The 24,056-nt window shown below is 39.1% G+C and overlaps 1 protein-coding gene across 1 annotated transcript in view; it reads right to left on the reverse strand.

The window, feature by feature from the left end:
* Positions 1-7,794: 7,794 nt before the first annotated feature.
* rasl10a (RAS-like, family 10, member A) overlaps positions 7,795-24,056 on the reverse strand; it is a 28,786-nt gene continuing 12,524 nt past the window's right edge. The window contains exons 2-3 of the mRNA XM_007228772.4: positions 18,952-19,076; positions 7,795-12,295 (exon numbers count right to left, since the gene is read on the reverse strand). Of these exons, the coding sequence (XP_007228834.1) occupies positions 12,025-12,295; positions 18,952-19,076 (396 nt within the window). The 3' untranslated portion in view covers positions 7,795-12,024. The remainder of the gene's footprint in view (positions 12,296-18,951; positions 19,077-24,056) is intronic.

Genomic DNA, 24,056 nt, shown 5'->3' on the forward strand with positions numbered 1-24,056 from the left:
TCGCCTTTGCTCCTCCATCCGTTTTGCCCCAGCCAGCCGTTCCCGTCCGGGTACTTGTTCAGCACCTTCAGAGCGAAGCGGTACCACCCCCACGGCCGTGTGTACGTTTCTCCGCCGCGGTAACACTTTTTTTCATCTTTCCGGCGCCTGAAATTGTAGTCAAACTTTGGGTCGAAAAACTCGTCCATGTCCACGAAAAGCTCCTTTCGCAGACCTGTGGCTTCAGGCTGAAGTTGAGAGGTCAGTGACATGGAGGTCATCAGGTTGGGTAGTGCCGAAGCCGAAGCTGAAGCATCTTTGCCAGCGCCGGGCTGCAGCAGACCGGACGGCAGTTGACTCGACTGCAGGCTGAATACGGTAGGCAGATAATTGTCGAGGGCTAGAATGATGACCCTTCTGTCTCCTTTGTAGTCGGTCATAGGCTTCACCGTGGCCCCGGTGAGGACCGAGAGAGCCTCCAGCAGAATGTCTAGGTCGATTTTACACATGGTTCACCAAACAGTACTGCAAACCAGAATGACAGATCCCTACCTCACCCTCTTTTATACAGGCCGCCAGTCTGGGAGTGGTGTGCACAGCCTTCCTTTAATTGTGAATTCCTGAACGCGTGCCACAAGCGTGTACATTCCACGGAAGAAGTTTCTTAGCCACCCACTCAGACCCAGTTTTCCATTGCACTATTCCCACATGTCAGGCTACATTCACATAGCATGTACATGTGAAATCACTGATCACTTCCTTGTCCACAGGTGTTTAAACAACCCCTAGCAAAAATTATGGAATCACTGGCCTTGGAGGATGTTCATTCAGTTGTTTAATTTTGTAGGAAAAAAAGCAGACCACAAAAATAATTTCAACTGGCAACTTTCTGGCCTTTTAGAAGCACTTAAAACAATTGTGGCAGTCAGTAACGGTTCATTATTTAGACCAAGCAGAGGGAAAAAAATATAGAATCACTCAATTCTGAGGAAACAATTATGAAATCTAGAAAAACAAACAAACAAAAGACACTGCAACACATCACTATTATTTTGTTGCACCACCTCTGGCTTTTATAACAGCTTGCCGTCTCTGAGGCATGGACTTAATGGGTGACAGTTAACAGAACTCTTCATCAATCTGCTCCAACTTTCTCTGATTGCTGTCGCCAGATCAGCTTTGCAGGTTGTAAAAAGGAACTCTTAATGCTTCAATTTCAATTTCAACCTCAAAACTTTGCTTGAACAGTTTGGCAATGGTCCCTTTTGAAAAAATTTACTGTGTCTGCTTGTCGAGACCTGACTTGATACAGTATACAGCAGGGGTGTCCAAACGTTTTTGTTGGGGGCCAGAAGGAGAAATATAGTTGAAGTCACGGGCCACAGACTCTGAAATAAAGCAAATAATGAAATATACCACTTTAAATAATACTTTTTTCCTGATTATTTTCATTTACACACCACTTTACTTGATTTACTATCTTTGACAGTGTGGTGTAAACTAAGATTTTTCAAGTCGATGTTTCATTTCATAATGTCTATTAATATTAACCTCCTTAATTACGGCAACTTTTAGACTCTTTGGCCTGTTTTTCTGCGCTAGAAATGCGCACCCTCTCCGCTTTTAGACTCTTTGGCCCTTTTTTCTGCACTACAACTGCGCACCCTCTCTGCTTTTAGACTCTTTGGCCCGTTTTTCTGCGCTAGAAATGCGCACTCTCTCTGCTTTTAGACTCTTTGGCCCTTTTTTCTGCACTACAACTGCGCACCCTCTCTGCTTTTAGACTCTTTGGCCCGTTTTTCTGCGCTACAACTGCGCACCCTCTCTGCTTTTAGACTCTTTGGCCTGTTTTTCTGTGCTACAACTGAGCACCCTCTCCGCTTTTAGACTCTTTTCCCCCGTTTTTCTGCGCTAGAAATGTGCACTCTCTCCGCTTTTGGACTCTTTGGCCCGTTTTTCTGCGCTATAACTGAACACTCTCTCCGCTTTTAGACTCTTTGGTCTGTTTTTCTGTGCTACAACTGCGCACCCTCTTCGCTTTTAGACTCTTTGGCCCGTTTTTCTGCGCTACAACTGAACACTCTCTCCACTTTTAGACTCTTTGGCCCATTGTTCTGCGCTACAACTTCACTCTTGCCGCTTTTAGACTCTTTGGCCTGTTTCTAACACCTAGCGTTCAAACTTTGAATCTCACATTATAAAAGCCTGCTTAACAGCGGGCAAACTTTCATTGTATTTCTAAAAAAGGATTCTATTTCTCCAAAAAAGGAAACGGGCCGCAAATGGCCCGTTTCCTTGTATATATTGTATATACGCTGCAAAAACACTGTTTAAAAAGTTTTCACCACTTCCTTTTTGTTTATTCCCTATGCTTCTATTTCCTATTGTTTCTTTCGTAGGTTTCTCTAATTCAGTCACTTCCTTACTGAGGACCTGAGAGCCCACTCTCACCTGAGGGCCCGAAGATCACCAGCATCCAATACTGACAGATCGGCCTTTAGTCCTTTTTCTTCTAATGATATTATGGGCTGCAAATGGTGAGATATCCAAAGTCTTCACAAATTTTACTTCTGAGAGACTCCATCTCTTTAAAATTCTTATTTTATACTGATTTTTTGAGTTGTTTTTCATTAGTATCACTTATTTTTCCAGCTTTTTGGTGCCCTCTCCTTTAAGTTTTAGAGATGGATTTCTGCCACCAAGTTCCCACCGAATTGTTATATTCTATACTCTATAAGGCTTGCAAATTGAAAATCAACATACATTTTACATAGCATCTTAACACTGCCTTTTTTGGAATTCCCCATTAAACAAGCTATTTTGGAGTATTGTATAATACAATGACAACATGCTCTTTACACCGTATTTAAAAGGAACAGATGAAATAAAAAGCCTTTTCTTTGGAGACGATTACCAAAGAAAAGCTGATACACCCTGTTTTCTGGCGAAACTTCTTCAGTGGAATGTAAATACCGCCTATTCATGAAAGTGAAAGGAATGTATACTAAACAAACTGCCTATTAAAAATAATTGGCAACCCTTATTTAGGTTCTCATGGGGAGAAGCTTCAGAGGAAATTCTATTCAACTCAGAGTCCTGTGGGCAAAAGTGTGAAAAGTATCTCCATTCATTAATCTGTAGGTACTGTAGAAGTATAGATACTAATAAAATTGAATAAAATACTTCTGTAGAAGTTAAAGAAGAAGAATCAACTCAAGCTTTTTACTCTTTAAGTAAACTTGTTTAAAAAAGTATAAAAGTAAAAGTAACGTAAGGAGAAAAAAATAAAGCCATTAAAAACAAAAGCTTAGGCCACGCCCACAGAGTCCTATAGTGCACTACCACCCACCTCCCCAAAACACATTTTCTAAAAGCAATAAAGACTATAATATTAAAATGTTAATGTTGATAATATAATTTAGGATGCACTCGGCTGTTCCCTAGTGTTTCAGTTGCATATATGCTGATTGTAAATGAATGTATTTTAGTAGAACATAAAATATATTAAAGAAGTTTAGTTGGACTTGAGTCTCTGCACGGATCATCTTCTTACTAGTCTACATACGTCTACTATGTTCTTGCTGAATTACACTCATTCATCTGTGATACTAAGTCATTTGTTTGAGAAACTAAGTATTTAGCATTTATTTTAAGATACTCTCTCCTTTTGAGATACTCCTTCAGTGGTTTGAGATACTGTCTCATTAGTCTGAAATACTAAGTCCTTAGTTTAAGACACTATCTCAGTGGTTTGAGATACTACATCATTAGTATGAGATACTATTTTGGTGGTTTGAGATACTATCTCATTAGTCTGAGATACCAAGTAATAATTTGGGATATTAAGTAATTCGATTAAGATGCTATCTTATCAGCTTGAGTCAATATTTTGAGATACTATCTTAGTTTGACATCAGTTATTAGTTTGAGATACTGTATCAATGGTTTTAGACACTAAGCCATTATTATAAGAAATACTTTTTCATTAGTCCAAAAAAGTAAGTCAATAGTTTGAGATATTATCTCATTAGTATTTGATACTAAGTTATTAATTTGAGATACTATCTTATTAGTCTAAAAAGTCATTAGTTTGAGACAGTATATCAGTAGTTTGTGATAAGTAATTAGTTTGAGATAGTATTTCAGTGGTTTGTGACAATTAGTAATTAGCTTGAGATACTATCTCATTAGTCTGAAATACTAAGTCATTAGTTTGAGATAGTATTTGAATGGTTTTAGACAGTAAGCCATTATTTTGAGATACTATCTCATTAGTCTAAAATAGTAAGTCATTAGTTTGAGATATTATATCATTAGTATTTAATACTAAGTTATTATTTTGAGACATTATCTTATTAGTCTGAAATACTAAGTAATTAGTTTGAGATACTGTGTTGGTGGTTCGAGAAAGTAAGTCATTAGTTTGAGATAGTATTTCAATGGTTTGAGACAGTAAGCCATTATTTTGAGATACTATCTCATTAGCCTAAAATATTGATATATTATATCATTAGTATTTAATACCAAGTTACTATTTTGAGATGTTATCTTATTAGTCTGAAATACTAAGTAATTAGTTTGAGATACTATCTGGATGGAGAGATTTATCTGGATAGGGGTTTTACTGAACGATGAGAAGCCGTAATGAAAACGAGCTGAAAGGAAACAGGAGTAACGAGGATATTTTTATTAAAATGTAAGGAGGACAACGTTAAATCAGATAATTGTGTAAAAATGTAAAATAATTACTCCAGTAAAGTATAGATAAAATACATTTCTACTTAAATAATGTAACCAAGTATTTGTATTTCAATACTTCACACCTCTGACTGTGGGCACTGATGAAGGACTAGAGGATAAGCAACACAAACTGGGTGAAAGGAGAATAATAATAGAGTATTCAATGAAACATACTTTCACTTCATGATAAAATTATATATTGGGTTGTGTTTTAGTAGGAAGTCATATGAATGAAGTGTGGGTTTGATGCATTTACCTGGAAAAGCACCTGTGTCTGGTGAGGCTGAAAGCTGGCGTGAAAACTGCTGATTCACAAGTTTGTTCCTTTTAAGGCTCCGCCCCATTTTAGTAAAAAAAAAACAAAAAACAATGCAGTTCAGTGAGTTTTGATCATTTTCCTCATTTTATTGTTGTAGAATTGGACAGTGCACTACCTACAGGTAAAAATAAACCAATTACACCAGTTTATAAAAAAGAGTAGCCCTTTAAAACCAAACACACTTCATCATGTACATATTTCAGACATGTGGTTCAAAACAAAGACTAACAATAAAGATTTCACAAAAATGACATCTGTTTACTAAAACTCAGTATTACACACAGTTTCACTGTTCAGTGTTCAGTGTTCAGCACAGAGACACATGCAACACACAACTCTTTACTCTGATCTGGGGACAGTTTATGTAAAGTAAATCATAAGATATTCTAAGCAGATTTTATTAGTGGTACTAAGAATCTCTTTTGAGATACTATCTTATTTTGACAAACTAATAACTCATCTAATAAGAGTTATTAGTTTGAGATACCATTATTTTAAGATGTAATATCTCATTAGTCTGAAATACTAAGTCCTTAGTTTAAGACACTATCTCAGTGGTTTGAGATACTATTTCAGTGGTTTAAGATATTATCTCATTAGTCTGAAATACTAAGTCCTTAGTTTAGGACACTATCTCAGTGGTTTGAGATACTATTTCAGTGGTTTGAGATACTCTCATATTAGTCTGAAGTCCTTAGTTTGAGACCCTATGTCAGTGGTTTGAGATACTATTTCAGTGGTTTCAGATACTATCTCATTTGTCTGAAATACTAAGTCCTTAGTTTGAGACCCTATGTCAGTGGTTTGAGATACTATTTCAGTGGTTTCAGATACTATCTCATTTGTCTGAAATACTAAGTCCTTAGTTTAAGACACTATCTCAGTGGTTTGAGATACTATTTCAGTGGTTTAAGATATTATCTCATTTGTCTGAAATACTAAGTCCTTAGTTTAAGACACTATCTCAGTGGTTTGAGATACTATTTCAGTGGTTTAAGATATTATCTCATTAGTCTGAAATACTAAGTCCTTAGTTTAGGACACTATCTCAGTGGTTTGAGATACTATTTCAGTGGTTTGAGATACTCTCATATTAGTCTGAAGTCCTTAGTTTGAGACCCTATGTCAGTGGTTTGAGATACTATTTCAGTGGTTTCAGATACTATCTCATTTGTCTGAAATACTAAGTCCTTAGTTTAAGACACTATCTCAGTGGTTTGAGATACTATTTCAGTGGTTTAAGATATTATCTCATTTGTCTGAAATACTAAGTCCTTAGTTTAAGACACTATCTCAGTGGTTTGAGAAACTACATCATTAGTTTGAGATACTATTTCAGTGGTTTAAGATATTATCTCATTAGTCTGAAATACTAAGTCCTTAGTTTAAGACACTATCTTAGTGGTTTGAGAAACTACATAATTAGTTTGAGATACTATTTCAGTGGTTTAAGATACTATCTCATTAGTCTGAATTACTAAGTCCTTAGTTTAAGACACTCTCATTAGTTTGAGATACTATTTCGGTGGTTGGAGATTCTATCTCATTAGTCTGAAATATTAAGTCCTTAGTTTGAGACACTATCTCAGTGGTTTGAGATACTACATCATTGGTTTGAGATACTATTTCAGTGGTTTAAGATACTATCTCATTAGTCTGAAATACTAATTCCTTAGTTTAAGACACTATCTTAGTGGTTTGAGATACTATTGAGATCCTACGTCTTTAGTTTAAGATACTAATTTAGTGGTTGGAGATTCTATCTCATTAGTCTGAGATAGTGTCTTCTGTAATAGGAATTACCTTGTAAGTCGCTCTGGATAAGAGTGTCAGCTAAATGCTGTGAATGTAAATGTAGTCTGAAATATTAAGTCTTTAGTTTGATATACTATTTCAGTGGTTTGAGATTTTATCTCATTAGTCTAAACTTCTAAGTCCTTAGTTGGAAACATTATGTCAGTGGTTTGAGATACTAAGTTATTATTTTTGAGATAGTATCTCATTGTCTTAAGATTATTTCTCATTATGTATCGATTGTTTGTGCTTTTATACTCACTGAATTAGATTTCTTTTTTTAGATATATTGGCGGGAACAGGATTGTGGGAGTGAATCGGCGAGATTGGATGGACTACAGGACAGTTGATGTGAAGATCTGGTGCAGGAATCTTCTCTCTAAGCTCTATAAACTACTGTTCTCTACTTTCACAACCTAAACACCAAATTAAACTATAAACCCGACACTGAAAAACATCACGTCTGCATTCCTGCAGCTGCTCACTGAAGGAGTTTGGCTTGTTTAGCTAAAGCATGCGGATCTGAGGAGGTGAGAACTTTAATAATTTAATATCTGAGAGATCCATCAATGAGTGAGGGCTGATGCATAGTCTGCGATTAGAGGCGGGTTTAAGACGACATATATATATGTATATATATGTATATATATATATATATGTAAAAGAGAGCTGAGTAGTCGGTATGTGCAGCCATGTGCAAAAGTAGCAAGCATGTACAGCCATGTGCAAAGTTTGTGCACCCTTAATAAAATTGCTTCTTTTTGATTGAGTTTAAATGTGCAAAATTCCTAAATAAGATTTTTCCAAAGAAGGAACACATAAGGAATCATGTAGTAACTTAAAATTGTTTGTTTAATAACCAAAATACTCTTATCTGGGCAGCTGTTAACTTTCAATTTCTGATGCTGGTAACTCTGATAAACTTATCTTGTACAACAGAGGAAACTTTGACTGAAAGTCATTTTTTTTTCTTTATTTAGTTGAGTTTTTATTGCTTCTCATAATCTGTATTAGAACATTACTCAAATATTCACTATTCACTGTATACCTGTAACTCTACCTCTTCACTACTTTACTTTAACTGATGCTCAAAAACCCTTTATTAAGAGACCAGAAATTCAAGTAATTAACTCTTGATGACTTCAGCACAGCTGTTAACTGAAAGCCTGAAATTAAGGTGACTCTACCTCATCTTTGAATTCATTTTTGTCATTTTTGACTTTGGTTAAGTACAGTATATATTAACATTAACTCTACGTTAGTAGGTTGATCAGGGTTGCTCAAACTTTTGCATATGACTGAAAACACTACATCAACCCAGGGATCCGTTTTGGGTAGAAATGCATTAGATAAAAGTTATACTAATTTTAATGCAGGACTAAAAAATACCCCCCAAAAAATAAAAGCATATAAAACTATATACAGAATATGTTCTGACCAATAGAGAAGCTGAATTCTTTATACAAACAAAATATTCCAAATTAAATTTAAAAAATGTGAAATGTGTGTATTTCAGGGGCATAAAACAACATTTATTTTGAGTAACAAAATATTAGCAAAATAAATTATGTCTTTTGAATTTCATCCTATTTGACCTGTACTGGATGTGGAGTGAGGCAGGCCCTGCTGAGCTGCGACCATCAATAAAACTCCATTAAAACTACAGTTTACTGATTAGTGCATCTGTGCTACTGATCTTAAACTCTGACCGAGACTCTAATCAGTGAGGAAGAGGAGGGTAGGGGTCTATTACAGAATCCAAAGTGAGGAAGAGGCAGTTTCTTGGCCTGTGGGGGTGTTTAGTGATTTGTTTTTTTGGCTTTTTGGTCAATTTTGCTCTACCACTCAGTCAGACAGAAGAAACGTATGTGCATGACAATATTCTATCCAGTAGAGGGCAGTAATGTGCTACATCTAGTTTTTATTTTATTATTGTTATTTTGTTTTACATATAATTAAGTATCTGTTTATTTGCTACTGTATATTTGCACGTTTGTACTTTGTACTATTGGCAGTACTTTTCTATAAGGATTAGAAAAGCAATTGTCCAGCAATTGGTGCAACTTTAAATATTTAAACGCATTAGTTAGAAGGGGTGTTTTCATATAGTTGGAGATAGTGAAAAATGAATTCATGTGGTTTTGGAATATTACTTTCGACAAGGTCAAGGGTACAAATACTTTTGACCACATAGTGTGCTTAAATACTGTACAATAACGGAATATACACTTACTCAAGTTTTGTCCACCCCTGATCTACCGTCATTAACCTGCTGAAGGAAGACTATGGATGCTTGTTTTTTGCTTTGTGTGTCTTTAAATTATAGTGTAAGCACTGAAAAATTGTATATATACTGCATGTGTATAAATATATATTTACCCATTGATGCAGAACTAAGTAGACAATGAGTCTAAACTTATGCCACAAGAGGTTGTAAAAGGGCATCCCCCACTGCAAAAGGCTGTAAAAGGCTCTTAGAGGCTACTTTTGGGTAGTGTACCTCCTGGTGAGAGATCCTTGATGTTTAGTCATGCCTCTATTCTTTAAGAGAGGTCAGATTATTGGAGTGAGAGAAGCAGAATTGATCTTTATCGACAAATTCAGGTTCTGTTTGGGATCCAATGATGATCAGGTTTGAGTGTGGAGGTCCAGTGGTGAGAGCTTCAATCCTGCCTTTGAGGTGGACTGAAGAGTTCGCACTGTAAACTGCAGGTGTGATGAATTATCTGTGGAGCATCGCATACGACAGTCGGTCACCCCTAGTAGTGATACGAGGGACACTAACAGTTCAGTAATATGTGCATGTGTTTCAACTGATAGCATTTTCAGCAGGATAATGCTCACCCAAACACGGCAAGGAATGACTGTTTCCCAGGAACATCTCCACCAGATTGCAGGTCTTCAGATTTATCACCAATCCAGCATTTATGGAGTCGCTGGGACTCTGCAGCTTCAGCTTCAGCCTACAAGTGTAGAGCAGGATCTACAGGTCCAGCTGTAGCAACATTCATATGGAACCTGTAGAACCTTCAAACGCAACCGTCTCAATTTCATCTTATATCCAGGATAGAGGATCCAACAGGAAACTAGAGCCTTCTTTCTATTTTTCCATTTTGGTGCATTATTTTTTTGTCGTCAATGAATAAATATTATATATATACGAGGGAGACAAAGCAATACAGAAAAGCAGTATGAGAAAATAGTGAGAGGGGACTTAATAAGAAAATTAAGATCTATTTTATGATATCCGAGCAGGTGAAGGCCGGCCCTCTCCAGCGCTGCCTTATCTCACTTCCTGAAGGAGGTAAACAATTTCCTAAACATGAGAAAATGTCTTATCTGAATCTAACAGTGGAATTGATTCATTCCGGCTCGGCTGCTCTGGACTGTGATGGAGGGGGATGGGGGGCAGAAACAGTCCCACGGCTCCAGCATTAACCTGATATATACATCTCCTCCAGCATACAGACCCTGGGGTGCAATATTTCCAGCCTTTTGATTGACAGGTACTCCTACCCTTTGGTCTGCCCACCCAGGAGGGTCAGTGTCTGTCTGTGGCAAGTAACCAGTGCAGTATGTGGTGCAATAAATAGTACAGCAGCTGGTACACAAAACTGTCCAGTAGGTGGTGCAGTAGAGGGTGCTGTAGGCAGTGCAGCAGACAGTGCAGTAGGGATATGTAGCCAGTAAACAGTGCAGTAGGTAATGCAGTAGACATTGTGGTAGGTGCAGTAGATGGTGCAGCAAACGGTGCAGTAGCCAATGCAGTAGACGTTGCAGTAGACGTTGGTAGAAGGTGCAGTAGATGATGCACTAGATGATGCAGAAGGCGATTCAATAGATGGTGCAGTAGATGGTGCAGTTGATAATGCAAAAGATGTTGCAGTAGATGTTGCAGTTGGCTGCGAAATAGATGGTTCAGTAGATGGCCCAGTAGGCTGGGCAGTAGACGGTGCCATAGTTGGTGCAGTAGATGGTGCGGTAGACAGTGCAGTAGGTGGTGCAGTATATGGTGCAATTGGCGGTGCAACAGATGCTGCAGTAGATGGCCCAGTAGGCAGTGCAGTAGACAGTGCAGTAGTTGTCGCAATATCTGGTGCAGTAGGCAGTGGAATAGATGGTGCAGTAGATGGTGCCGTAGTTGATGCAGTAGGCGGTGCAGTAGTTGGTGCAATAGACGCTACAGTAGGCGGTGCAGCAGGTGGTTAATATGGTAGCCCTTGGGTTGTTGGTGTTAGGTCTGTTTTCCCACCTGGCTGCTCGTGTTTACGTGGCTGTAGAAGAAGCCTGACTCCTGCCCTTATCAAAAATAAAAGATTTATATTTCCAGTGGGACACAATAAAAGAAACTCTGCATGTACACCAACGTTCAAAGGTCTGGAATCACTTGTTCTAATTAACCAGCTGCTTATTATCTCAACAAGTGACTTTTAAGGTCAAGTCTAAATCTGGGGCTGCATCCCAATTGCGTACAACACACTTATACTAATCCATCATCAATTTATACATTTATTCATCCAAGCATCTTTTCATTCATCCATCCATCTGCCTTTTTTCATTTATCCATCCATTGACTCTTTTGCTCATCCAATCTTCTATCGTTTCATTCAATTCTTCCATTCTTTCATTTATCAATTCATCCATATCTTCTCATCCAACCATCTATTCACTCATCCAGTCATTGCTTTATTTATTTGCTCTACCAATCCACTATTCACTCATCTATCCATGCTGTAAAGTCTTTGTTTAATGCCTAGTTACAAGAGCTGTGAAGGATACATCAATTACAGCAACTGAAATCTGATGAGAAATCTGAACTGCTACAGACTGGAATTACATTTAGTGACCAATCCAGGTTGTGTTTAGGATCGGTTGGATGGCGGTCGAGTAAAGGAAGTCTCCTAGTGAACAGTCGGTCACTTCTAGTAGTGATACGAGGGACATTAACAGCTCAGCGATATGCTACACTACATCTGCTGCTGGAATTGATTGTCTGTAGTCCCATTACGAACTCTTATATAGATGTTTAAACTAAAAATGACAAATATTACTAAAAAATTACTCTGTACTTCTATTCTATTGAGAATGGTTAAATACGGTAACTAGTTGTGATTCCACACTTTTGAACGCTAGTGTGTATCCTGTCTCTCGCCCTGATTTGCTACAGTCAGGCTCCACCCATTCTGGGAGGGTCACATGACAGAGCAGCGGTTTCTCTGTAGCGCCCCCTGCAGGCGGATGGAGGTGTGGTTGTTGCGCAGGCCGCGAGCCACCGCGATGCCCAGCAGCTCCTTGAAGAGCAGCAGAACGTGCCAGTTATACTTGGCACAGCATTCCACATATCCACACTTCCACGTCTTCTTCACCAGCACCGACACCGCCCGCCGTTGGGTAAACCGGTGCCTCTGCAGGTCCCTCTTACTGCCCACCACCAGGATCGGCACCTCACTGCTGCTGCCCTCCCTGAGAGGAGGAGAGGAAGAGGAGAAGAGAAAAGGAGATGAGGAGAGGCGAGACAAGAAGAAATGAGACAAGAGAAGAGAAGAGAAGACCAGATAATTTGAGATGAGATGAGATGAGGCAGGACAGGATAAGAGAAGATGAGTTGAAATATAATGAGAGAAGAGAACGAAATGAGGTGAGACAAAATGTGAGACAAGAACAAAACACAAGAGAAAAGGAGAAGAGATAAGATGAGGAAAAAAGAGACAGAGAGAAAGTAGAGAAGAGAAAAGGAGACGAGATGAGGCAAGAAAAGAAGATGTGAGACAATAAGAGGCAAGGCAAGAAAAAAAAACATGAGAATAGAAGACACAAGACAGGACAAAAGAAGATGAGTTGCAATGAGATGAGAGAAGAGAACAAGATGAGGAGAGACAAGAGAAGAGGAGACGATATAAGATGAAGAAAGGAGAGAGAAAGAAAGAAAGAAAGAAGAGAAGAGAAATGAAGATGAGGAGAGGCAAGACAAGAAGAAGTAAGACAAGAAGAGGCGAGACAAGAAGAAAAGACAAAAGAACAGAAGACCAGAGGAGTCGAGATGAGACAAGACAGGACAAGAGAAGATGAGTTGAAATCAGATGAGAGAACAAGATGAGGTGAGATTAGGCAAAAAAAGAAGATGTGAGACATAAAGAAAAGACAAGAGAAGACCAGAGGGGTTAAGACGAGAAAGACAGGACAAGAGAAGATGAAATTAGATGAGAAGCAGAGAAAAAGAGATGATATTAGGCGAGAAAAGATGTGAGACAAGAAGAAAAGACAGGAAAAGAAATAAACAGAGTCAAGATAAGACAAGTAGACAGTAGTAAACAAAATCGAGACAAGATGAGACAAGAGAACAAAATGAGATGAGATGAGACGAGATGTGGAAAGGAAAGAGCAGAAGAGAAGTCAAGACAAAGAAAAGACAAGATAAGATCAGAAGAGGAGAGGGCAGAAGAGAGAGAGAATAAAGAACAAAAATTACATGATAAGAGTGCATATAAAAGAAATAATCACACAGAGAAGGAGATAAGCGAAGAGAGGACGTTGAAAGTAGAATAGATAAGATGAGATGAGAAAAAAAATAGAAGAAAAAAGAAAAGAGGAGATAGGCAGATAACAGAAGAGAGGAGAGATGATGAGAAGAAAACAAGAGAACAGAATGGTGAATAGAATAATAGAAAACGAAGAGAACAATAAGAGAAGGTGACAGAATTGAAGAAAGGAGAATATGATGAGAAAAAAGACGAGCAGAGAAAAACGGCAAATAGACAAAAAAGAGAAAAGAACAGGAGATTAGATTAATGCAAGGATTGTTCATTTTGCAAATGCAGTCAAAAGGGTTGGACACACACACACACACTTATACACACACACACACACACACTCTCTCTCTCTCTCTTTCTGTGGATGATGGAATGATGGAATCGCTGCTTGTCCTTCACACTGCTGCCTATAAGCCTGAAGGTCAGACCCTTAGTAGTGTGCACGCGAGTGTGTGTGTGTGTTCTCGATTGTTCCCACCGATTGTCATAGCACTGTGAACAGTCAGTGCGCTGCACGTTTGGCAGTTTGCCAGTTGGATTCCAGTTTGTCATTCCCGTCACGTCCAGAAACCAGTCTGGAACAACTGGATTATCCCAGTTCATCACGTGTGAGTGTCGATACACACCAGCGGTTCTTCTGTTTCCACCACCATACAGCAGAACATCTGAAAGAACCCTGAAACTGCTGATGTTCTGCTGTAGAACAGTTCCACACTGCGCAGAGTAATGGGATTAATGGGAGTAATGGGAATAATGTCCCTTTATGGTGCCTGGAGGTCACCAACCCAGTGGCAAGGTGAAGATAATAGATTATCTGGTTCTAAAGGCTCCTGTCATGAATCAACAAAGGCAAGGCAAGGCAAGTTTATTTATATAGCACCTTTCATACACAACGGTCATTCAAAGTGCTTTACAAATTAGAAAATACACAGAGAAATCAAATAAAAAAAAACGTAAAAGATTAACAGTAAAAATGGAAATAAAAACTAAAATTAGAATAAAGCATGATTGATTAAAACATGATTAAAACAAAGAGGATTAAATTAAAAACATGTAAAAGAACAACAAGAATTAATAAGAATAAAGCATGAATAACACATAATATAAAAGTGCCGTTACAGAATAAAAGTGGGCGGAGCTGCAGTGTTTTAAGCTGAGCTGAAAGCCTGATCAAACATGTAGGTTTTCAGTCTAGATTTAAACATGTTTATTGTTGGGGCTCTTCTAATGCTCTCTGTTAACTGGTTCCATTTAAGAGCAGCGTAGTAGCTAAACGCTGCCTCTCCGTGTTTAGTTTTTACTTTAGGCAGCTCTAACTGACCAGTTCCTGATGATCTGAGAGTTCTGCTTGGCTCATACTGCTGGAGCACATCAGATAAATATGCTGGTCCTGCACCATTAACACATTTATACACCTTTAAGCCCTTTTATATCATCCAAACTGTGAAGAAAATCATATGGAATTATTTATTTAACACAAAAAAAGTGTTAAACAAACCAGAATATGTTTTATATTTTACATTATTGCTTGGATAGAGACAGTTTTGAACATCTCTGCTGGATTTTCTCAGACAGCTTTATGAGGTAGAGTCACCTGAAATTCAGTTTACAGGCTTTCAGTTAACAGCTGTGCTGAACTCATCAAGATTTACTTAAACTTGAATTTCTTGTCTCTTAATAAAGTGTTTGAGAGCATCAGTTAAAGTAAAGTAGTGAAGAGGTAGAGTTACAGGTATACAGTGAATAGTGAATATTTGAGTAATGTTTTAATCCAGGTTATGAGAAGCAAGAACTACTCAACTAAATAAAGAAGAAAATACTATAAGAAAAAATGAAGATCAGGAGCGCAATAGGAAAGAAAAAGTGAGAGTTTCCTCTGTTGTACAAGATAAGTTTATCATTGTTTCCAGCCTCAGAAAAAAATGCAAGTTAACAGCTCCCCAGATAAGAGCACCTAAATACTTCTTTACAGAGTAGTTTGGTATTTTTAAGTTACTACATGATTCCTTATGTGTTCCTTAATAGTCTGATAGATCACTTCACTATTCATTTACTATGTAAAAAAAAATAATTCAGCCTATTCTGCACGATGACAAGTTGGCAGCCACATTTATTAACTTTGTGTTAAAACTTGCAGTGTAGTACTGGATCAAGATACAGGATGTGACAGTAATTTGTAGAGGAGGTGAAGTTTGCCTAAACAGCAGAGTTTTGAATACAATACAAAAAGATTTGTATTTGAAGGTGCTAAATAATGATGAACATTTACCCAAACCTCCGTACGTCTGCTCTGACCAACATCAGAACATCACAACCCAGAGAAACGACTCGGGTCTGGAGCTCCAGTGAAGTGGAGGATGCATCAGGCGTGCTCCGATAAGCGTAGATTAGCCCTTAAGCTAACGTCGCCTCCAACAGCATCCAGTGCATTCGCTTCTTCTGAGCTTCACGACCGAGTTACCAGTTTATAAAATGGTCAGAGCAGATGTATGGAGGTTTGAGTGGATGTTTTAAATGTAGCTCCTTCAACCACAGACGCAGCTTCCCTTTTATAGGTTCTACTTTATGGTCAGTGTGTGTTCTCGAGAGAGTAACTGTCTGTAAAGGACTGAAGGAGGTCAGATGGATTGATACACCGTGTTTGATAATACCACACAAATCCTGGATCTCTCTCTCTCTCTCTCTTTCATCTGCTGTTTGATATTCATCCTCATGTTCTCCTCTTCTCCTGTCATCGTGCTTGTTGTTATAATCCTCCTCCCACACTGATATTTAACCCCTCTATCTTATTATTATTATGGATTAAATGTGATTAATATTTATATTTACAGCTCTGGAAATAAATTAAAAGATCTTCAGTTTCTGAATCAGTTTTTCTGATTTTGCTATTTATAGGTTTATGTTTGAGTAAAATGAACATTGTTGTTTTATTCTATAAACTACAGACAACATTTCTCCCAAATTACAAATAAAAATATTCTCATTTAGAGCATTTATTTACAGAAAATGAGTTTTCAGACCATATTCATAAAGTTTTAAGAGTTCAGAAATAATCAATATTTGGTGGAATAATCCTGGTGGTTTTTAATCACAGTTTTTTCATGCATCTTGGCATCATGTTCTCCTCCACCAGTCTTACACACTGCTTTTGGATAACTTTATGCTGCTTTACTCCTGGTGCAAAAATAAGTGATTACTATGATATCCTAGGTAACTAAGATGTTTCCTGTGGTGCTGCAGTGTTGCTACATGGTTGCTCGGTTGTTGCTATGGTTTTGCAAAGTGAGTTTTACTTGGTAAGTAGTTGCTGTGGAATTGACCAGTGGTTGCTAGGGAGTTCGCTGTAGTTTTACTTGGTAATTGCTATGGTGTTGGTATGTGCTTTTTGTGATATTGCTGTAACACTGTAGTGGTTGCTATGTTGATGCTAAATGGCTGCTATGGTATTCCTGGGGGTCACTATAGTGTTGCTATGTGGCTACTATGATATCCTAGGTAGTTGCCATGGTACAGTATGTCAGTCGTTTCCTGTGGTGTTGCCTGGTGGTTGGTATAGTTTTGCTAAGTGTGTTGCTATAGTTTTACTTGGTGATTGCGGTTGTGCTAAATGGCTGCTATGGTATTCCAGGTGGTTGCTATGGTGTTGCATGGTGGCTGCTATGATTTTATAGTATTGCAAGATAATTTGTACATCTTTATCAGCAATAAATGCAACGTAAAGTAGCTGAATGCATTTATTAGAAGGAGTGTCCACAAATATTTGGAGACACAGTGAATAAACTGAATAACAATGCTTGTGTTATCGTTTGTAAACAGTAGTGAAAATCTGTACACCGATCAGTGAGTGAACTTCATTAACGAGCTCACCTTTCTAACACAGAACGGCATCTAATTAGTGAAATCAGGCCGAACGTGGCCGAGCCAGTCACCTTTAGATACGGACGACCTTCACAGGCTGAGTTTACCACCCGCGGGGTGGAGCTTATCATCACATCTGCATACAAATACACCCCGCATGCAAATACATGCTGGTCTCAGACTGTGTGGAACCACGCCAGAGATATTTCAGCAATAATTCACGAGAGGTCGTGCTGTAATGTGAGATACTGGTGTTCTGCATGCTCTCCTTTAACCAGAAATAACATAAAAACTAGTGACATTTTTGTAACCTCAAATACGCCATACCTCAGCAACCACCTGGAGCATTACTGTGCACAAATCACAACTATCATATCGCAAACATTAAGCAACACCCCAGCAAATATGTGAAAAATTATAGCAACCACTTATTAAACTTTTGGAATACCAAAGCAACCACCTTACATCACCATACCATCCACAGTACATTACAGTACCGTACAGATACCAGGGATAACAAAAATAGTAATAGACAACAACCTAACACCAGATATAAAACCACAGTTAACATCTAGCAACACCCTAGCAACCACCAAGACATTTCATAACAACTTGACAACGTTGACCACATTCTATTGTTTTTTTTATTCATTGAATTTTTTTTGGAAGGCCAATTACTCCACCCACCTAGAGAGAAACAACATTCTGTACTCTACTGTACCCTCTCTCTCAGACTCCGGCTGCTGATGTAGAAGCAGCATTACCTACTACTGTACACTGTACTCTCTCTCTCTCTCTCTCTCTCTCTGACTCTGGCTGCTGATGGAGAAACAGCATGACCTACTGTACTCACTCTCTCTCTCTCTCTCGGACTCCGGCTGCTGATGCAGAAGCAGCAAGACCTACTGTACTCTCTCTCTCTCTCTCTCTCTCTCTCTCTCTCTCTCTCTGACTCCGGCTGCTGATGCAGAAGCAGCAAGACCTACTGTACTCTCTCTCTCTCTCCCTCTCAGACTCTGGCTGCTGATGCAGAAACAACATGACCCTAACCGGAGCATCACTGTGTACACCTCACAAATATCATATAGCAACCATCAAGCAACAACTTAGAAAACGTGAAAAAACTAAAGCAACCACTTAGTAACCTTTTGGAATACCAAAGCAACCATCTAACAACACCCTGCCCTCCCCAGGCAGATTACAGTATCAAAGAGGGCAATAGGAAACTACCTAATCGATCCCTGAGGTAACATAGGACCAGTTAACTAAGATATAACACCACAGTTACTATCTGGCAACACCCTATCAACCACCCGGAGAGTTCGGTGGTGGAGTGAAAAGTGGTGGTGGGATGGCTCGCTGCTGTCACTCATGAGATATCATCTCATTAACTTCCTGTCAGTTTGGAGAACAGAAAAACGAGCGCTATTAAAAACACGTCACAACCAATCAGATGCAGCCGATTTAGTCTGACACTGTTCATCACCGCTAATGTTTATGAGGCATCTCCTCAAAGCCATCCTCCTTATTAGATTATCTGCTGAACTACAGCTTGTCTCTCATTATTAGGGTGAATATAAATATTAATAACTCTCTAAATGTAGGTATTGTGATATTATACACTGAGGGAGGCGGAGCTACAGTTTGTATCTCATTATTAGAGTGAATATTAATATTAATAACACTCTAAATGTAGGTATTGTGATGTTATACAGACAGCAGATACTCCACCTGTAATCTACGATCTGTTGTCGTATCATCTTCACGTATTCGAAGCTCTCCACGCAGCAGATGTCGTACACCAGGATGTAGGCACTGGCATTTCGTACCCCTCTGCAGCGCGAGTCCAGCCATTCCTACACACACACACACACACACACAAAAGCGTATATACATAAATAATTCAACATTTATACATAAAAACACACATATATGAATATTAAAGTGTTAATTGAGTATTTTCCCCATTCAATTGAATAGGAAGCAAATTTAACTATCTGGGATACCATATAAACCACATACCAATGCCTTAGCAACCATAATCACTCTCTAGGACTACAGCACCAATCTACAAACTATTTTAGAAGACCATACAACACCATTTCAACCACATGTGATACCATAGCAACAACTTGGGATACCATATCAACCATATAGGGACATCTTAGCAACCATAATCACTCTGGAGCTCTACAGCACCCCTCTATACAAGCAACACCATAAAAACATCCTGGGATACCATAGCAATTACTTTCATAGCAGGACCATAGCAACCTCCTAGCAACACCATTTATCAAAAAGCAGTGTGTAAGACTGGTGGAGGAGAACATGATGCCAAGATGCATGAAAACTGTGATTAAAAACCACCAGGGTTATTCCACCAAATATTCTTTTCTGAACTCTTAAAACTTTATGAATATGAACGTCTTTTTTTGTTATTTCAGCCATTTCTCATTTTCTGCAAATAAATGCTCTAAATGAGAATATTTTTATTTGTAATTTGGGAGAAATATTGTCTGTAGTTTATAGAATAAAACAACAATGTTCATTTTACTCAAACATAAACCTATAAATAGCAAAACCAGAGAAACTGATTCAGAAACTGAAGTGCTCCACACTCCCCACAGTGGGAATTGAACCCACAACCCCAGGTCTCTGGGGTCACACTCCTGGTACACATGTAGTACACCTGCTGTACCACCGTGTCAACCATGTTAACCACAGCAACACTCAGCAACAGCTCAACATTTCTCTCAACATTTTAAGACGCTGCTCTCTCCGCTTCTCTGTCTCTCCAATCAGACGCCGGGGGCTGAAGTGGCCATCCTGCCAGACTCTGAGTCAGAAGGTCATTTGCATATGATGCCGCCGCCCCCCCTCGGCGAGGGACCGGCGGGCCCGGCGAGCGCAGGAACGCGTTTACTAATGGTAATTATGCGGTACAGTGGGGCAGGACCGAGGACAGCTCCGAGCAAATAGCGCCGGCCCTGACACACTGACCTCTACTATCTCTCTCTCTCTCTCTTTCATATTCTCTCTCTCTTTCTCTCTCTTTATATGTTCTCTCCCTCTCTCTCTTCGCTCAGCTCGCTCGTCCCTGCTTTTACAGCTCTCCAGCTACATGGTATAATCACTTGTTGTGAATAGAAAGCTCTCAGACTGTGAGCGGAATACTGAGTTCCATTAACCCCCCTGTCCTCTCGCAACAGAGAGAAAGAAAAAGAGAGAGAGAGAGACAGAGAGAGAGAGAAAAGAGAGAAACACAATATAAGCGTGGGGTGTAATTTTCTACGATGACAGATCATCTTTGGTCTTCATTACAGGAACATTAACAGCCCAGCGTTACCGAGGTTAACAAGATCCTGCGACCACAGTGACTCTACCTTTACCAGATGCGGTTGCTACTGTAGGTGCTGTTGAAAATGAATATGAATGAGTTAATGGGAGGAATGAGGGATAAAATACGACAAATAAATGGGGATATTAGAGGATTCTAGAGCTGTGGAGGTGTGTTCTTGGGATAGACAAACCACACTTCTCCATCAGACCATCAGTGGCCAGGAGAACGATACTTGTCTGATTGCATTGTACTGAGTGTAAAGTTTGGTAGAGGGGGGATCATTATTATTATAGTGTAGGGTTGTTTTTCAGGAGCTGGGCTCAACCTCTTAGTTCCAGTTAAGGGAAATCAATTGGACACAATTTTACACTTCCAACTTTGCGGGAACAGTTTGAGGATGATTTTTCCCATTTTTTCACGTCTCTTTAACATCAGTGTCTGACCTTACAAATGCTCTTCCACAATATGATTGTTGGGTGTAATTTTCTACGATTTTAGATCATCTCAGGTCTTCATTACAGGAACATTAACAGTCCAACGTTACTGAGGTTAATAATAAGATCCTGCGACCAGAGTGACTCTACCTTTTCTGAACACTGAATATTTCAGCAGGACAATGCTCGTCCACACACTGCTGCTGCTGCCAACATTTTATTGAGTGGTTTCAGTTGGTGGTTACTACCGTAGGTGTTGTTGAAAATGAATAGGAGTCAATGGGAGAAACAAGGGATGAAAAACGTCAAATAAATGGGGATATTAGAGGACTCCAGAGCAGTAAAGGTGTGTTCTCTGGATAAACAAAACTATTGTGTAAAGGGGATCATTATTATTATAGTGTAGGGTTGTTTATAAGGAGTTGGGCTCAGCCTCTTCGTTCCAGTTAAAGGAACTCAGAATACTTCAGCAAAACTAAGAGATTTTGGACAATTGGACACAATTTCACACTCCTAAATTTGCGGGAACAGTTTGAGGACATATTTCTTCATGTTCCAACATAATTAATGCGTACCAGTGCACAACGCAACCTCCATAAAGACATAGATGTGCTGGTGAGTTTGGTGCCATCTTGGCATCATGTTCTCCTCCACCAGTCTTACACACTGCTTTTGGATAACTTTATGCTGCTTTACTCCTGGTGTAAAAATTCAAGCAGTTCAGTTTGGTGGTTTGATGGTTTGTGATCATCCATCTTCCTCTTGATTATATTCCAGAGGTTTTCAATTTGGTAAAATTAAATAAATCATTTTAAGAGGTCTCTTATTTTTTTACATAGCTGTATATGTATATATGTATGTAGATTATATGTACGTAAATAGGTGCTTGCTATGGTGTTGAAAGATGGTTTCTATGGTATCTCAGGAAACCCAGGTATCCCACACACAAACACACATACACATATATCAAATCCCGCCTGGCAAAATCGATAGCAATAATGTCAATAGCGTGCTCAATATGTTATCACACACACACACACACACACACACACACACACACACACACACACACACACACAGCTGTAAATGCTGGACAAAGCATGGAAATGAAATCCATCCATCTAAAGGTGAATCCAGCCAGCGGCGCTCACACACACACACACACACAGACACACACACACTCCTGTCACCAGTGGGAATAATCACCTTATCCTGTGCATGTCTGCACTGAGAACTAACCAGTTTACACTCACACACACACGAGCTGTGATAATGAATGCAATCAGACACTCAGACAAATATGGTGCCACTCACACTGTTACCGAGAGAGAGAGAGAGAGAGAGAGAGAGAGAAAAAAAGAGAGAGAGAGATGAAGATAATCTCAATATATAAAAAAAAAACCTTGTAGCAATGCATAATGTATTATGACACAGTCGTTACAATTCAATAAAATTATAATACATTTTACTGTTATACTGTATGCAATGCAATATACTGTGATATTTATATTGCAATCAAAATTTACGTATACCTTTAATAACCCTGTATTGGTTGTTGACAAAAGCAAGATTAGGCTAATTAAGCTTAATGTTGGTACTGAGTGGTTCCAGATGCGGTTGCTTCTGTAGGTGCTGTTAAAAATGAACAGGAGTTAATTGGAGAAACAAGGGATGAAAAATGACAAATAGATGGGGACAGTAGAGGACTCTAGAGCAGTGCAGATGTGTTCTCTGGATAGACAAACCACACTTCTCCATCGGACAATTTTTGCGCTGCTGGCTTTTGACATTGATGTGACGCCATATTCCCAGAGTTTTATATGATGCTGCAGATGAAACTATTTCTCAGCCTTCATTGTCTGCAGTATCTAGTAAATAAAATCCTCAGAAATACGAGTTGATCAGAGAGACGTTAGGGTATCGACGTCAACTAGTGAGTTCATGGCCTCTCCCACCTCGGCTCAGTACCGCCCGTAGGCGGTGCTTACATCTTATTACAGTTAATACAGCTAGTTAGCGTTAGCTATCTTGTGTAAGTAACTGTAGGTTTGAATCGGATCTCCGGTTGATTCTGCATTTTACCGAGACCTGGAAGAGCTGGAAGAGCGCTGAAGAAAGAGTCCAATGAAATACAAGCATCTCAAGCTTTTTTTGAAAACTCTGTGGGAGGAGATACGTGGTGAATATCTGGACCTGTCCGGCCTGAAGACGGAGAGAAAAGCCCAAAAAAGCCGTTCTGAAGCTCCTGACTGCAGCAGAGCACTAAACATAGCTCCTGTTTCTTACGCCTACACCCTCAAGCTGGTGCTGTGTGTAGATAGTGTGTGTATGTGTGTACAGTTAGTGTGTGTGTGTGTGTGTGTGTGTGTGTATAGTGTGTGTGTTCTGCCCACACACACCCGTGGAGCTGCCTGTTAAAATCCTTATCCGAGGTGCTTTGGATGCACCACCATCCCTGCTGAGCTAAAAATAGGCTCTTGTCCCCGAGTCTCATCGTAAAGAAAGAGCGTTCGCCGCTGTTCTTCACTCCGAGGCAGGAGAACATCCTCCTCTTTCTTCTTCTTAGTCTTCCTCATCCCCCTCTTCTTCTTCTTCATCATCACCCCCCTCCTCCTCTTCCTCGGTATGCAGTAAACATTCCTCCATGCATGCGGAAAGGAGAAGATACGGAATGAAAGATGCTGCGACTTCCGATAAAAGGAAAACGGAAAACGAAAAAACAGTCCAGGATTTCTTTAAACTGACGGAAAACAGAAAGAGGAATCAGTCGCCAGAATGGTAATAAAGAACGTGACAAACATACAGATGTTTTACATTAGTTTTTCTTCCATTTCTTCGTATTTTCTGCTGAGCATTCCAAAGGTCCAAAACGTAAAAGAATTAAAGATTTGCCCACAATTCCTGATTCAACAACTGCAGCGATGCATTTTCAGAATTATTTGCTTTATGAAAAAGGAAAGGGGATCAAAAATACACAGGTAACACCCAACCAACCACATAGGCTACCACAGCAACCACGTAGCAACTGCCCAACAACAGATATATGGACGGAAAGTGTAAAG

The sequence above is a fragment of the Astyanax mexicanus genome, chromosome 22 (assembly GCF_023375975.1).
Source record: "Astyanax mexicanus isolate ESR-SI-001 chromosome 22, AstMex3_surface, whole genome shotgun sequence".
NCBI classification, from domain to species: Eukaryota; Metazoa; Chordata; class Actinopteri; order Characiformes; family Acestrorhamphidae; genus Astyanax; species Astyanax mexicanus.